General features: G+C 47.8%; 1 protein-coding gene across 2 annotated transcripts in view; it reads right to left on the bottom strand.

Annotated features, from left to right (window-relative positions):
• GBA2 (glucosylceramidase beta 2) overlaps window positions 1-12359 on the bottom strand; it is a 287622-nt gene that overhangs the window by 151162 nt on the left and 124101 nt on the right. For both annotated transcript variants that reach the window (XM_073684438.1, XM_073684445.1), the window contains one exon: window positions 9957-10048. In XM_073684438.1, the coding sequence (XP_073540539.1) occupies window positions 9957-10048 (92 nt within the window). The remainder of the gene's footprint in view (window positions 1-9956; window positions 10049-12359) is intronic.

Here is a 12359-nt window from a genome sequence, read left to right as displayed (position 1 = left end):
TTTATCTTTATAAAATAATTAGAAAACCCCCGTATCATTTCCTTTACACATCACAAATACTTCCTACTTTGTGTTGGTATCAAATAAGATCCAAATAAAAAAACATTTAAGTTTGTCGATGTAACATGAAAAAATGTGGCAAAGTTCATGGGTTATGAATACATTTTCAAGGCACTACAGTACTCAGTAGAGCTGTTACGACCCGCTGCCCCTCTAACTGTTAGGACCCGCTGCAGTCAACAGCTTCTGGCAGCATTCTGTAACATACCTGGCGGCGTCCTTGCATAGTGGTCCATCTCCCACTGTGCAAGAGCGCGCACTTGAGAATGTCTCTCTGGCTTCCCTCCATGCTGTCTGTTTGCCTCTGTTTCTGCTGCTTAAGGGCGGCGCCCGATCACTTCCTGCTTTTTGTACCTGCTGTGGGTCACACCCCTTGTGCGTCCTCAGCCTATTGCTGTCTGTCACCTGGTATTTAACCCAGCTGCTCCAATCAATCCCTGCCTGAGCATCTTGCCCTGTCAGTTGGCTTTTGTCTCTGACATGCCAGGTCCTGTCTATGTTACCTGTCTTGCAGTATCTGTTCCCATGTCTGTACTGTGTCCTATCTGTGTACCCTAACCTGCAGTCTGTACACGTTCCTTGCCTCTTGTCTGCCTATACTGGAGGCTGTATTTCCAGGCCTGTCTGAACACGCTCCTAGCCTGTTCCTCCCGCCTTCTAGGGGCCGATTACCTAGACCTGCTCCTGTATCTTGTCTGTCCTGTCTGAACACGCTCCTTGCCTGTTCGTCCCGCCTCTCTGGGGGCCGTATTCCCAGACCCGCTCCTGTATTCCGCTGCAGTGTCGGTCTCCTCCGTACACTCAGTTCCAGTCTGAACTCTCTCCTATCTTTTACCTGTTTTTTCTCTATGTCCGTTCCTTTCCTTTTTCTGCAGAGTCTGAACTCATACCTAACTCCTGCTTGTTGTCTCTGTACTCCTATTTGTGAGTTTGTGGTCCACTCGCTACTTCTCTGCAAGTACCCTGTGGGTATCTGGCTCTGCCTTTCCCTTCCTGTCTGTTCCGTGTGAACAGAGCCCTGTCCCCCCTGCTCTGCCTTGCTCTCCGCTCCAGGCGGCCTCGTCCTGCTCTGCTCTTGCTCACCGCTCCAGGCGGTCTCGTCCTACTCTGCTCTTGCTCACCGCTCCAGGCGGTCTCGTCCTGCTCTGCTCTTGCTCACCGCTCCAGGCGGTCTCGTCCTGCTCTGCTCTTGCTCACCGCTCCAGGCGGTCTCGTCCTGCTCTGCTCTTGCTCACCGCTCCAGGCGGTCTCGTCCTGCTCTGCTCTTGCTCACCGCTCCAGGCGGTCTCGTCCTGCTCTGCTCTTGCTCACCGCTCCAGGCGGTCTCGTCCTGCTCTGCTCTTGCTCACCGCTCCAGGCGGTCTCGTCCTGCTCTGCTCTTGCTCACCGCTCCAGGCGGTCTCGTCCTGCTCTGCTCTTGCTCACCGCTCCAGGCAGTCTCGTCCTGCTCTGCTCTTGCTCACTGCTCCGGCAGTCTCGTTCTGCTCTCTCCCTTTACCTCACTGCTCCGGCAGTCTCGCTCAGCTCCCTCTTTCTCACTGCTCCGGCAGTCTCGTTCTGCTCTCTCCTTCTTTCTCACTGCTCCAGCAGTCTCGCTCTGCTCCTTCTTTCTCACTGCTCCGGCAGTCTCGTTCTGCTCTCTCCCCTTTGCTCGCTGCCCTGGCAGTCTCGCTCTGCTCCCTCTTACCCTTTGCTCGCTGCTCCGGCAGTCTCGCTCTGCTCTGACCCTTTGCTCGCTGCTCCGGCAGTCTCGCTCTGCTCTGACCCTTTGCTCGCTGCTGTTCCGGCAGCCTCGCCCTGCTCCCTCTTGCTCGCTGCTCCGGCAGTCTCGCCCTGCTCCCTCTAGATTGCTGCTCCGGTAGTTTGCTCTGACCCTTTGCTCGCTGCTCCGGCAGTCTCGATCTGTTTCCTCTTGCTCACTGCTCCGGCAGTCCTACCCTGCTCTTACCCTTTGCTCGCTGTTCCAGCAGTCTCGCTCTGCTCAGACCCTTTGCTCGCTGCTCCAGCAGTCTCGCTCTGCTCAGACCCTTTGCTCGCTGCTCCGGCAGTCTCGCTCTGCTCTGACTCTTTGCTCCGCTCCTGGTGGCCTAGTCTTGCTCTCAACCTGCTGTGTTTGTATACCACTTCTGCGGTTCTGTTCCAGAAGTCCCAGTCTGTACTGGGTTCTATCCTCTCTGTGCTCCAACCTGTTGTACCTGCCAGTACCTCCCCGTCTGCATACCAGTGTGCCAGCCTAAACCTTCCAGTTCCTGTATTCCCCGGTGTGGGCCAACAGCCGTGTCCGGAGTCTGACCTGGAGTAGACCCTGGTACCTCTGCTCGGTTCCTCCCTGGTGCACTGGCGTCGTATGCCGTCGTGCGATCTTGGTCGGATCGGGCAGACACTTAGTTACGCCCCTCCAGGCACTCTCCGGTACGGTACAGTGGAATCACTACAATCACAAGCACACGCAGCTCAGCCCGGGCGTGTGCATTACACATTCCAGAGGGTTCTTAGCCCAGCCCCTCATGGGCAATGGCCTTGAGGTCACTAATAGTCTTTAGTTTACTGCAACCACCTCCTTCACATTCCAAGGTGAAGCTATTCTTCACTGTAAACATCACTGAGCCCCCGACATGCTTCACTGTAAACATCACCGAGCCCTCGACATGCTTCACTGTTGGAATCACTGAGCCCCCGCAGTGTTTCACTGTGCACATCACCGAGCCCCCGGCATGCTTCACTGCAGACACCAGTGAGTCCAGACCATGCTTCACTGTCGGCATCACTGAGCCCAAATGTATTTCACTGTAGGCATCACCGAGCCCCAGCCGTGCTGTACTGTAGATATCACTGAGCCTCCGCCATGCCTCACTGTATAGGCCTCACTGAGCCCTCGCCATGCTTCACTGTATAGGCCTCACTGAGCCCCTGCCATGTTTCACTGTAGGCATCACCGAGCCCCCGTCGTGCTTTACCGTAGAAATCACCAAGCCCCGTCATGCTTGACAGGGTGTAATTTTCAATGTATGTTTTATTCTTCCTCCTCCAAACACAGCAGATGCACAGGTTCAGAAAGTTACAGTTTTGCTTCCCCGATCCACATCTATTTTACCTAGCCCCACACTACTAGATGCATTATGTAGAATGGGAGGCAGGTCAGAAGGAACAGTGAGCTGTCATAAGAGCATACAGATGAATAAGTAAGCAGAGCACCAGATAGAGTCCACCCTGAGGCACGGGCATATCATTATCTCCAAGCTGAAAATAGAATGATTACACAAGAACCACAGGACGGATTTCATCAACCAAGGTATCATTTTAATCAGTGTAAAGTCGCCCACCTGACAGTGTATGTAGTTTACTGAGCACAATACTGCTGACAGGTGCACTTTAAGTCGCCTAGGGGGCATCAATATATATTGGTTGTCCTAGACTAAGCTATGCGGTATTCAGAAGCGGTTCCTCTGAGAATCTCCTTTCTCAAAAAGTACAGCCTGCGAGTTGGTCCACATCTTTTCCCGGACAAGACGACCGAGGGAGATCCTGACAGACCAAGTAACACACTTTATGAGTAAAGTGATGAGGGAACTGCATAAGGCCTTGCAAATCACACAACTGAAGATGTCAGTTTACTATCCACGGACGGACAGCCTTGTGGAAAGGTATAAAAAAAAAACCTTAAAGAGTATGCTTAAGAAAGTCATAGAAAAGGACAGACGAGACTGGGACTGTCTCCTCAGGAGAAGAATGCTTTGTCTACACCCGATGGGTGCTTCCAATACGTCCAGATGCCGTTCAGACTCCAGGGAGCTCCGGCCACCTTCCAGAGAGCCATGAACTGGGTACTCACACCCCATAACAATGATGCTGCGGCATACCTGGACGAGATCGTAATCTTCAGCCCGGAGTGGGGAAGTCATCTAGGAAAAGTCCAGGCAGTGTTTGATGCTCTCAGGAAGGCAGGGTTCTCTATAAATCCAAAAAAAGTGCCATTGGGAAAGCGGAGGCCAAATACCTTGAATATGTAGTAAGTAAAGGAGAAATCAAACCCCACATCAATAAAGTGGACTCGATTCAGCACTGGCAGAAACCATTCTCAAAAAAGCAAGTTAGGGCCTTTCTGGGAATAATGGGGTACTACAGGAGGTTCATTCCAAACTTTGCCTTGGTGGCCGCACCTGACCGACCTCCTTAAGGGGACAACATCAGTCATGGCCTTATACACGTTGGAGGTGGAGACGGCCTTTCAAGACCTCAAAGTAGCTCTGTGTAAGCAGCCGGTCCTGGTAGCCCCCCACTTTAAGAAAGAATTTGTACTCCAGACAGACACCTCAGAAGTCGGATTAGGGGCGGTCCTTTCTCAGGAGATACATTAGTGCCAGACCACGACCCACTCAGGTGGGTGAGGGAGAAAATAGGGGAACAATGCTCATGTCAACCGCAGTTTTCTAACCCTGCAGGATTTCCGCTTCCATGTGGAACACAGAGCCGGTAAATTACATGTTAATACCGATGCTCTCTCGAGAATCCTGTGTCTAGTGGTAAAAGGTGCCAAGCCGCACAGCTTTAGGCAGAGTGGGGAGGTATGTAAGGTGCCTGCCGGACATAGTGGATGGGAGATACAGTACAGACCAAAAGTTTGGACACACCTTCTCATTTAAAGATTTTTCTGTATTTTCATGACTTTGAAATTTGTACATTCACACTGAAGGCATCAAAACTATGAATTAACACATGTGGAATTATATACTTAACAAAAAAGTGTGGAACAACTGAAAATATGTCTTATATTCTAGGTTCTTCAAAGTAGCCACCTTTTGCTTTGATGACTGCTTTGCACACTCTTGACATTCTCTTGATGAGCTTCAAGAGGTAGTCACCGGAAATGGTCTTCCAACAATCTTGAAGGAGTTCTAGGAGATGCTTAGCACTTGTTGGCCCTTTTGCCTTCACTCTGCGGTCCAGCTCACCCCAAACCATCTCGATTGGGTTCAGGTCTGGTGACTGTGGAGGCCAGGTCATCTGGCGCAGCACCCCATCACTCTCCATCTTAGCCAAATAGCCCTTACACAGCCTGGAGGTGTGTTTGGGGTCATTGTCCTGTTGAAAAATAAATGATGGTCCAACTAAACGCAAACCGGATGGAATAAAATGCCGCTGCAAGATGCTGTGGTACCCATGCTGGTTCAGTATGCCTTCAATTTTGAATAAATCCCCAACAGTGTCAACAGCAGAGCACCCCCACACCATCACACCTCCTCCTCCATGCTTCACGGTGGGAATCAGGCATGTAGAGTCCATCCGTTCACCTTTTCTATGTCGCACAAAGACACAGTGGTTGGAACCAAAGATCTCAAATTTGGACTCATCAGACCAAAGCACAGATTTCCACTGGTCTAATGTCCATTCCTTGTGTTCTTTAGCCCAAACAAGTCTCTTCTGCTTGTTGCCTGTACTTAGCAGTGGTTTCCTAGCAGCTATTTTACCATGAAGGCCTGCTGCACAAAGTCTCCTCTTAACAGTTGTTGTAGAGATGTGTCTGCTGCTAGAACTCTGTGTGGCATTGACCTGGTCTCTAATCTGAGCTGCTGTTAACCTGCGATTTCTGAGGCTGGTTACTCGGATAAACTTATCCTCAGAAGCAGAGGTGACTCTTGGTCTTCCTTTCCTGGGGCGGTCCTTTGTAGCGCTTGATGGTTTTTGCAACTGCACTTGGGGACACATTCAAAGTTTGCCCAATTTTTCGGACTGACTGACCTTCATTTCTTAAAGTAATAATGGGCACTTGTTTTTCTTTACTTAGAATTTGTATTATGGCAAGAAAAAAGCAGCTAACAGTCTATTCAGTAGGACTATCAGCTGTGTATCCACCTGACTTCTGCACAACACAACTGATGGTCCCAACCCCATTTATAAGGCAAGAAATCCCACTTATTAAACCTGACAGGGCACACCTGTGAAGTGAAAACCATTTCCGGTGACTACCTCTTGAAGCTCATCAAGAGAATGGCAAGAGTGTGCAAAGCAATCATCAAAGCAAAAGGTGGCTACTTTGAAGAACCTAGAATATAAGACATATTTTCAGTTGTTTCACACTTTTTTGTTAAGTATATAATTCCACATGTGTTAATTCATAGTTTTGATACCTTCAGTATGAATGTACAATTTTCAAAGTCATGAAAATACAGAAAAATCTTTAAATGAGAAGGTGTGTCCAAACTTTTGGTCTATACTGTATGTATCACAGAGGTGAATGTCCTCTGTGATGTAAACCTGGAGTGATCCTCTATTACACATAGTACTAAAAGGGGTTAATCGGTCATGACAGAGCCGGGTTTAATAAGAGCAAATGAGGAGTTGGGCGGGATGGCTGTGAACCACACCCAGGGGTGGAGATATGGTGAGCATTGTAAAATGGGACCAGTTTGTCTCACACATGGTCTGTGTGTGGATGCGTGCAGATCTCCAGAAGTGTCTCTTTGCTAAAGATCAAAGAAGCTGGATTCTAAACTCAAACGGGCGAATCCGCACTACTTTTGAATGGACTTTTTACTTTAGGTTTCACTCTGTGCCGGACAAGGGCTGTGAAGCGGTTTATGTGGAGTGAAATAAACCAGATGAACTTCTAATGAGAAACGGTTCCTGTGATACCTCAGATCGCTCCTAAGTGAGTAGTATTGTTAGAAGGATTTTTGATAACCTTAGGAGTGTGGAAACAGCCAGTGACAGCTCCCTCCATCTGCCACATCAGGTAGTGCAGCCGGTGCCCCAACATGGCCTGTCCTTCCCGCTGTATCTCTACACCACGTTCCAAATTATTCCACAAATGCTATTTTTCTCTGATTTTCCAAAATGGTGGATGCACACGAGTCATAAAATGTTCAATCATCGACCGATAGAGGCTAAATCACATTTATTGGATAAATTTTCCAATGAGAACAAGATAATTTAAAAAAAAAAAACCTCAAAATGTAGCAAAGTGTTCTATACAACAAAGTGTCCAAACATTTTATAGGTTGTAAAGAACTGAAAATGGTCATTTGTGGCATCTACAGCATTAAGACGTCACATTTACTGAGATCAGGAGCTTTTTCAATCAAAATCATCTTTATCAGGCAGAGGTCCATATGTGGCGCCACAGGGGTACTGCACCTCAGATGAGGTGTGGTATCTCCTCTTCCAGGTAAGGATGGAGCACTTCTCAGGACACCACTTCACCACTCAACACTACACCACTCCTGTCCTGTACGGGGCCTAAATGCACCAGGGTGCTGCCCCGGTCCGGGAAAGAGGAGATGGGGGGAACCAAAGATAGGGGGAACCATGTAGTGGGTGAGGGTGGAGGACACACTTTTAGGAAACACTTATTCTTTCATATTTAATCTACGGCCATCTTAAGTTCAAAGGTCTTTGATTGTCATCTTCGTCTGTGATTGTGGTCTTCGTCTCTGATTGTGGTCGCCCGCCAGAGTCCAGCATAAGGCCGCAGCCGACTGAAGATACACGGTCCTCGTTCTCTGGCCTTGAGACGAGGAGCGTGTCAGAGTTAACCACTGTCTCTACCCGGTCAAGGTCCTTACCTAAGAAGGCCTGGAGGGGAGCAGAGGAGACCAGCTCCACAGGCAAAAGGATCCCAGGGGGATACGGACGGAGCGGCATACACCACCTGTATTTCTTACTCTGGCCTAGTCAGAGGGACTCCTGCAGCAAGAGGGGTGACCGGCCCCCGATATCTGACTTTGTCACTTCACGTCTCAGTCAGAAAAGCCCGGAGGCTTAGTGGATCCCAGGGGGATACGGACGGAGTGGCCTACGCCACCTGTATCTCATAAACTGCGTTTATCCAGTGGGACCCGGCCTTACACTACGTTCTAACCACACACAGTCAGGAGAAGACTTAGTGGGAGAACTCACCAAGGAGAGGAACACACACCAGAGGGGTCTCGACAGGTGCTCCTGATCTACCTGGAAAGTGCTGAACCCCCTTCCCGGTGGCCGCAGTACACCACGAGTAGCAGAGAGAAGCTTTGCAGCTGAAAGTTCATCCCAAGTGAGTAAAGACCCGGATGACTTCATACACCGTCTCAGCTCATTATTTCCCGCGCGGCACTGCACCCACCATCCCTTCTCACACTGCCCTGAGGCCTGCTCCACCTGTGGGGAGCCGTCCCATCTTAGCTGCCCGTAACACCGGCCTCAGTGGACTGAAGCAGCGCCGGTGCCCGTCACCGGAAACCGCAGGTGGAGTAGTCGAAAAATACCACCTATCTTTTATGTGACTGCCCTGGGCACGGAACGGGTCTAGGCCACGACTGCATCCCCCGTAACAACTACACTGACCCGGCTCCGAGTAACCCCATTTCCCAGGGAGGGCTATCAGGTGTCACACATGTAACATCGGAGCTTCTGTAATTTCACCTTCACAATTCTGCCTCCATTGAACTTGTGAGTTTTTGGAGAGTTTCTGCTTGAATTTCTTTGCCGGATGTCACAATCTGCTAGATGTCGGATGTCACAGAGCTGCGGTTCTGATGTGATCGGCCTCCCACCCTCATAGATAGTCTGCTGAGAATACTCCAAAGGTTCTCAATAGGGTTGTGGTCAGGGGAGGATGGTGGCCACACATGAAGTTCTCTCCTTTTATGCCCATAGCAGTCAATGACTCGGAGCTTTCTCTGCAGCAGGAGATGGGACATTGCCAGCTGATGATGATTTGGCTACGGACAGCGATGTTCTTCTTTTTGTACCATGGAAGAAAGTGATCTGTCAAAAACTCAATATGCTTCGCCAAGGTCATTTTCACACCTTCAGGGACCCTAAAGGAGCTACCAGCTCTCGCCATGATTCCGGCCCAAAACAGGACTCCGCCATCTCCTTGCTGATGTCCACCAACCATCCACAACTCCATCCATCTGGACCATCGAGGGTTGCACGGCATCATCAGTAAACATGGCTGGTTTACAATGAGTCTTAATGTATGTCTGGGCCACTGCAGTCATTTCTGCTTGTGATCGCTGTTTAGTGGTGGCCGAATAGTAGTTTTATGCACAACTGCAGACTCTGGAGGATCCTACACTTTGAGGTTCGCGGACTCCAGAGGCTCCAGCAGCTTCACATACCCGTTTGCTGCTTTGCAATGGGATTTTAGCAGCTGCTTTCTTAATCCAATGAATTTGTCTGGCAGAAACCTTCTTCATTTTGCCTTTATCTGCAGGAACCTTCCGCATTATGCCTGTATAAACTCACATGTTCTCTGTATCAGCCACAAATCTCTTCACAGTACGATGATCACACTTACGTTTTCATGAAATATCTAACATATTCATGCCTTGTCCAAGGCATTGCACTATGTGATGCTTTTCGGCAGCAGAGATCCTTTTTCTTTCCCATAGTGCTTGAAACCTGTGGCTGTTTAATAATGTGGAACATGCTTCTTAAGGAGTTTTCCTTCAATTGCGTACCTGGCAAACTAATTATCTCAGGGGTCTAAGACTGATTTCAGTGGTCCAAAGACCCTGGGAGGTGGTGTAGGAGCAGTCACTCCTTTGTGCATTCTTTTCCTTGCTTGTACAGGCAATGATCTTCTAAAGTTCAGCACCGCTTTCCTAAATTAGAAATATGGCAAAACAATCAAACATCAGTCATAACCCCTCAATCGGACCAGGTATTCCATGTGTTTTATCCTAATCACAAGGGGAGAAGGCCACCACTGATAACAGACCATGGGGAGGATGTTGTCACTGATGACAGGATAGGAGGTAGTCACTGATCACAGACCACGGGGAGGACTCCATGACTGACGACGGGGAGGACGCTGCCACCGATGACAGAAAGCATGCTCTCAGTTATACAGTTATCTTACGATGTAGGACAGGCATGAACATTTGGAGGAACAGGTCATACACACCACTTACCGTAGATCTGACGCAGAGGTACTGAGTTGAACAGATCTATAAATGGGGCTTTCTTCTCTACATATGTCTTGCGCAACCACCACATGAGATACCTGTGAGGTGAAAAGAAGAGAACACCTTAGAGGACTGAGTGTAATCCACTGTGTGCTTGGCAAGTTATCGACCAATCAAAAAAGCCAAATATTCTCCACTAGCAGCAGTAATACACAGCACCAGAAGAAGAAAATAAAAAAAACATGATTGTAGTTACATAGTAAAGTAGGATGAATAAAGACCTCGGTCCATAAAGTTCAACCTTCCTCCCCCAATTGTCCTCCCCACACTAACACTACAATCACTTACTAACTAACTGGGACTAGGCTTCACAAATATATTATTACCATTTCAATCATTGCTGCACCATTAGAATTAAAAAAGGACCTGTTTATAACTTACATTTTTTTAAATTAGTTTTATATTTTGTATTATTCTTGAGATTCTAATAATGGTATTTCTGAAATCCCTATACCTAAATCTGTTGATCCAGAAGAAGAAAAAAAAACCAGGACACATTCAGACAATTTGTGTCACAGGGGAAAAATTCCTTCTAGACCCCGAGAAAAGGTGATCAGTCCTAGAACCCTGGGTCAAACCTAATTATGTTATGTTACTAGTTATATATTTAATATTACACTACTTTTTGTACCACTGCTGTTATTATTTTAATTTGTTTTTATTTTTTTAAATGTAACTACTTGATATTATTACTATTAACAGCCTGCTAGGATATTACAGTATGATTCTACTTTCCGATCACTACTGATACTACCCTATGCCTGCACTGTTCATCCAGAAGAAGGCAAAACCCCAGGACACATTCAGACAATTTGTGTCACAGGGGAAAAATTCCTTCTTGACCCCGAGAAAAAGTGATCAGTCCAAGAACTAAATGTCCTACTATAGGTGTAACATTTTCTCTAATTTACTGTAACGCACAAAGTTATGTGTATCGAGGAAATCATCCACCCCTGTATAAAGCTGTTATAGTGTCGGCTCCTGTATAAAGCTGTTATAGTGTCGGCCCCTGTATAAAGCTGTTATAGTGTCGGCTCCTGTATAAAGCTGTTATAGTGTCGGCTCCTGTATAAAGCTGTTATAGTGTCGGCTCCTGTATAAAGCTGTTATAGTGTCGGCTCCTGTATAAAGCTGTTATAGTGTCGGCCCCTGTATAAAGCCGTTATAGTGTCGGCCCTTGTATAAAGCTGTTATAGTGTCGGCCCCTGTATAAAGCTGTTATAGTGTCGGCTCCTGTATAAAGCTGTTATAGTGTCGGCCCCTGTATAAAGCCGTTATAGTGTCGGCCCTTGTATAAAGCTGTTATAGTGTCGGCCCCTGTATAAAGCTGTTATAGTGTCGGCTCCTGTATAAAGCTGTTATAGTGTCGGCTCCTGTATAAAGCTGTTATAGTGTCGGCTCCTGTATAAAGCTGTTATAGTGTCGGCCCCTGTATAAAGCTGTTATAGTGTCGGCCCCTGTATAAAGCCGTTATAGTGTCGGCTCCTGTATAAAGCCGTTATAGTGTCGGCCCCTGTATAAAGCTGTTATAGTGTCGGCTCCTGTATAAAGCTGTTATAGTGTCGGCCCCTGTATAAAGCTGTTATAGTGTCGGCCCCTGTATAAAGCCGTTATAGTGTCGGCTCCTGTATAAAGCTGTTATAGTGTCGGCTCCTGTATAAAGCTGTTATAGTGTCGGCCCCTGTATAAAGCTGTTATAGTGTCGGCCCCTGTATAAAGCTGTTATAGTGTCGGCCCCTGTATAAAGCTGTTATAGTGTCGGCCCTTGTATAAAGCTGTTATAGTGTCGGCCCCTGTATAAAGCCGTTATAGTGTCGGCCCCTGTATAAAGCTGTTATAGTGTCGGTCCCTGTATAAAGCCGTTATAGTGTCGGCTCCTGTATAAAGCTGTTATAGTGTCGGCCCTTGTATAAAGCTGTTATAGTGTCAGCTCCTGTATAAAGCTGTTATAGTGTCGGCCCCTGTATAAAGCCGTTATAGTGTCGGCCCCTGTATAAAGCTGTTATAGTGTCGGTCCCTGTATAAAGCTGTTATAGTGTCGGCTCCTGTATAAAGCCGTTATAGTGTCGGTCCCTGTATAAAGCCGTTATAGTGTCGGCCCCTGTATAAAGCTGTTATAGTGTCGGCCCCTGTATAAAGGTGTTATAGTGTCGGCCCCTGTATAAAGTCGTTATAGTGTCGGCCCCTGTATAAAGCCGTTATAGTGTCGGCCCCTGTATAAAGCTGTTATAGTGTCGGCTCCTGTATAAAGCCGTTATAGTGTCGGCCCCTGTATAAAGCTGTTATAGTGTCGGCCCCTGTATAAAGCTGTTATAGTGTCGGCCCCTGTATAAAGCTGTTATAGTGTCG

Source organism: Phyllobates terribilis, unplaced genomic scaffold, assembly GCF_046119375.1.
Source record: "Phyllobates terribilis strain yellow unplaced genomic scaffold, ASM4611937v1 Scaffold_1__5_contigs__length_1240528914, whole genome shotgun sequence".
Lineage (NCBI taxonomy): Eukaryota > Metazoa > Chordata > Amphibia > Anura > Dendrobatidae > Phyllobates > Phyllobates terribilis.
Note: the sequence above shows the minus strand (reverse complement) of the source record. Positions and strands in the feature narration are given on the sequence as shown.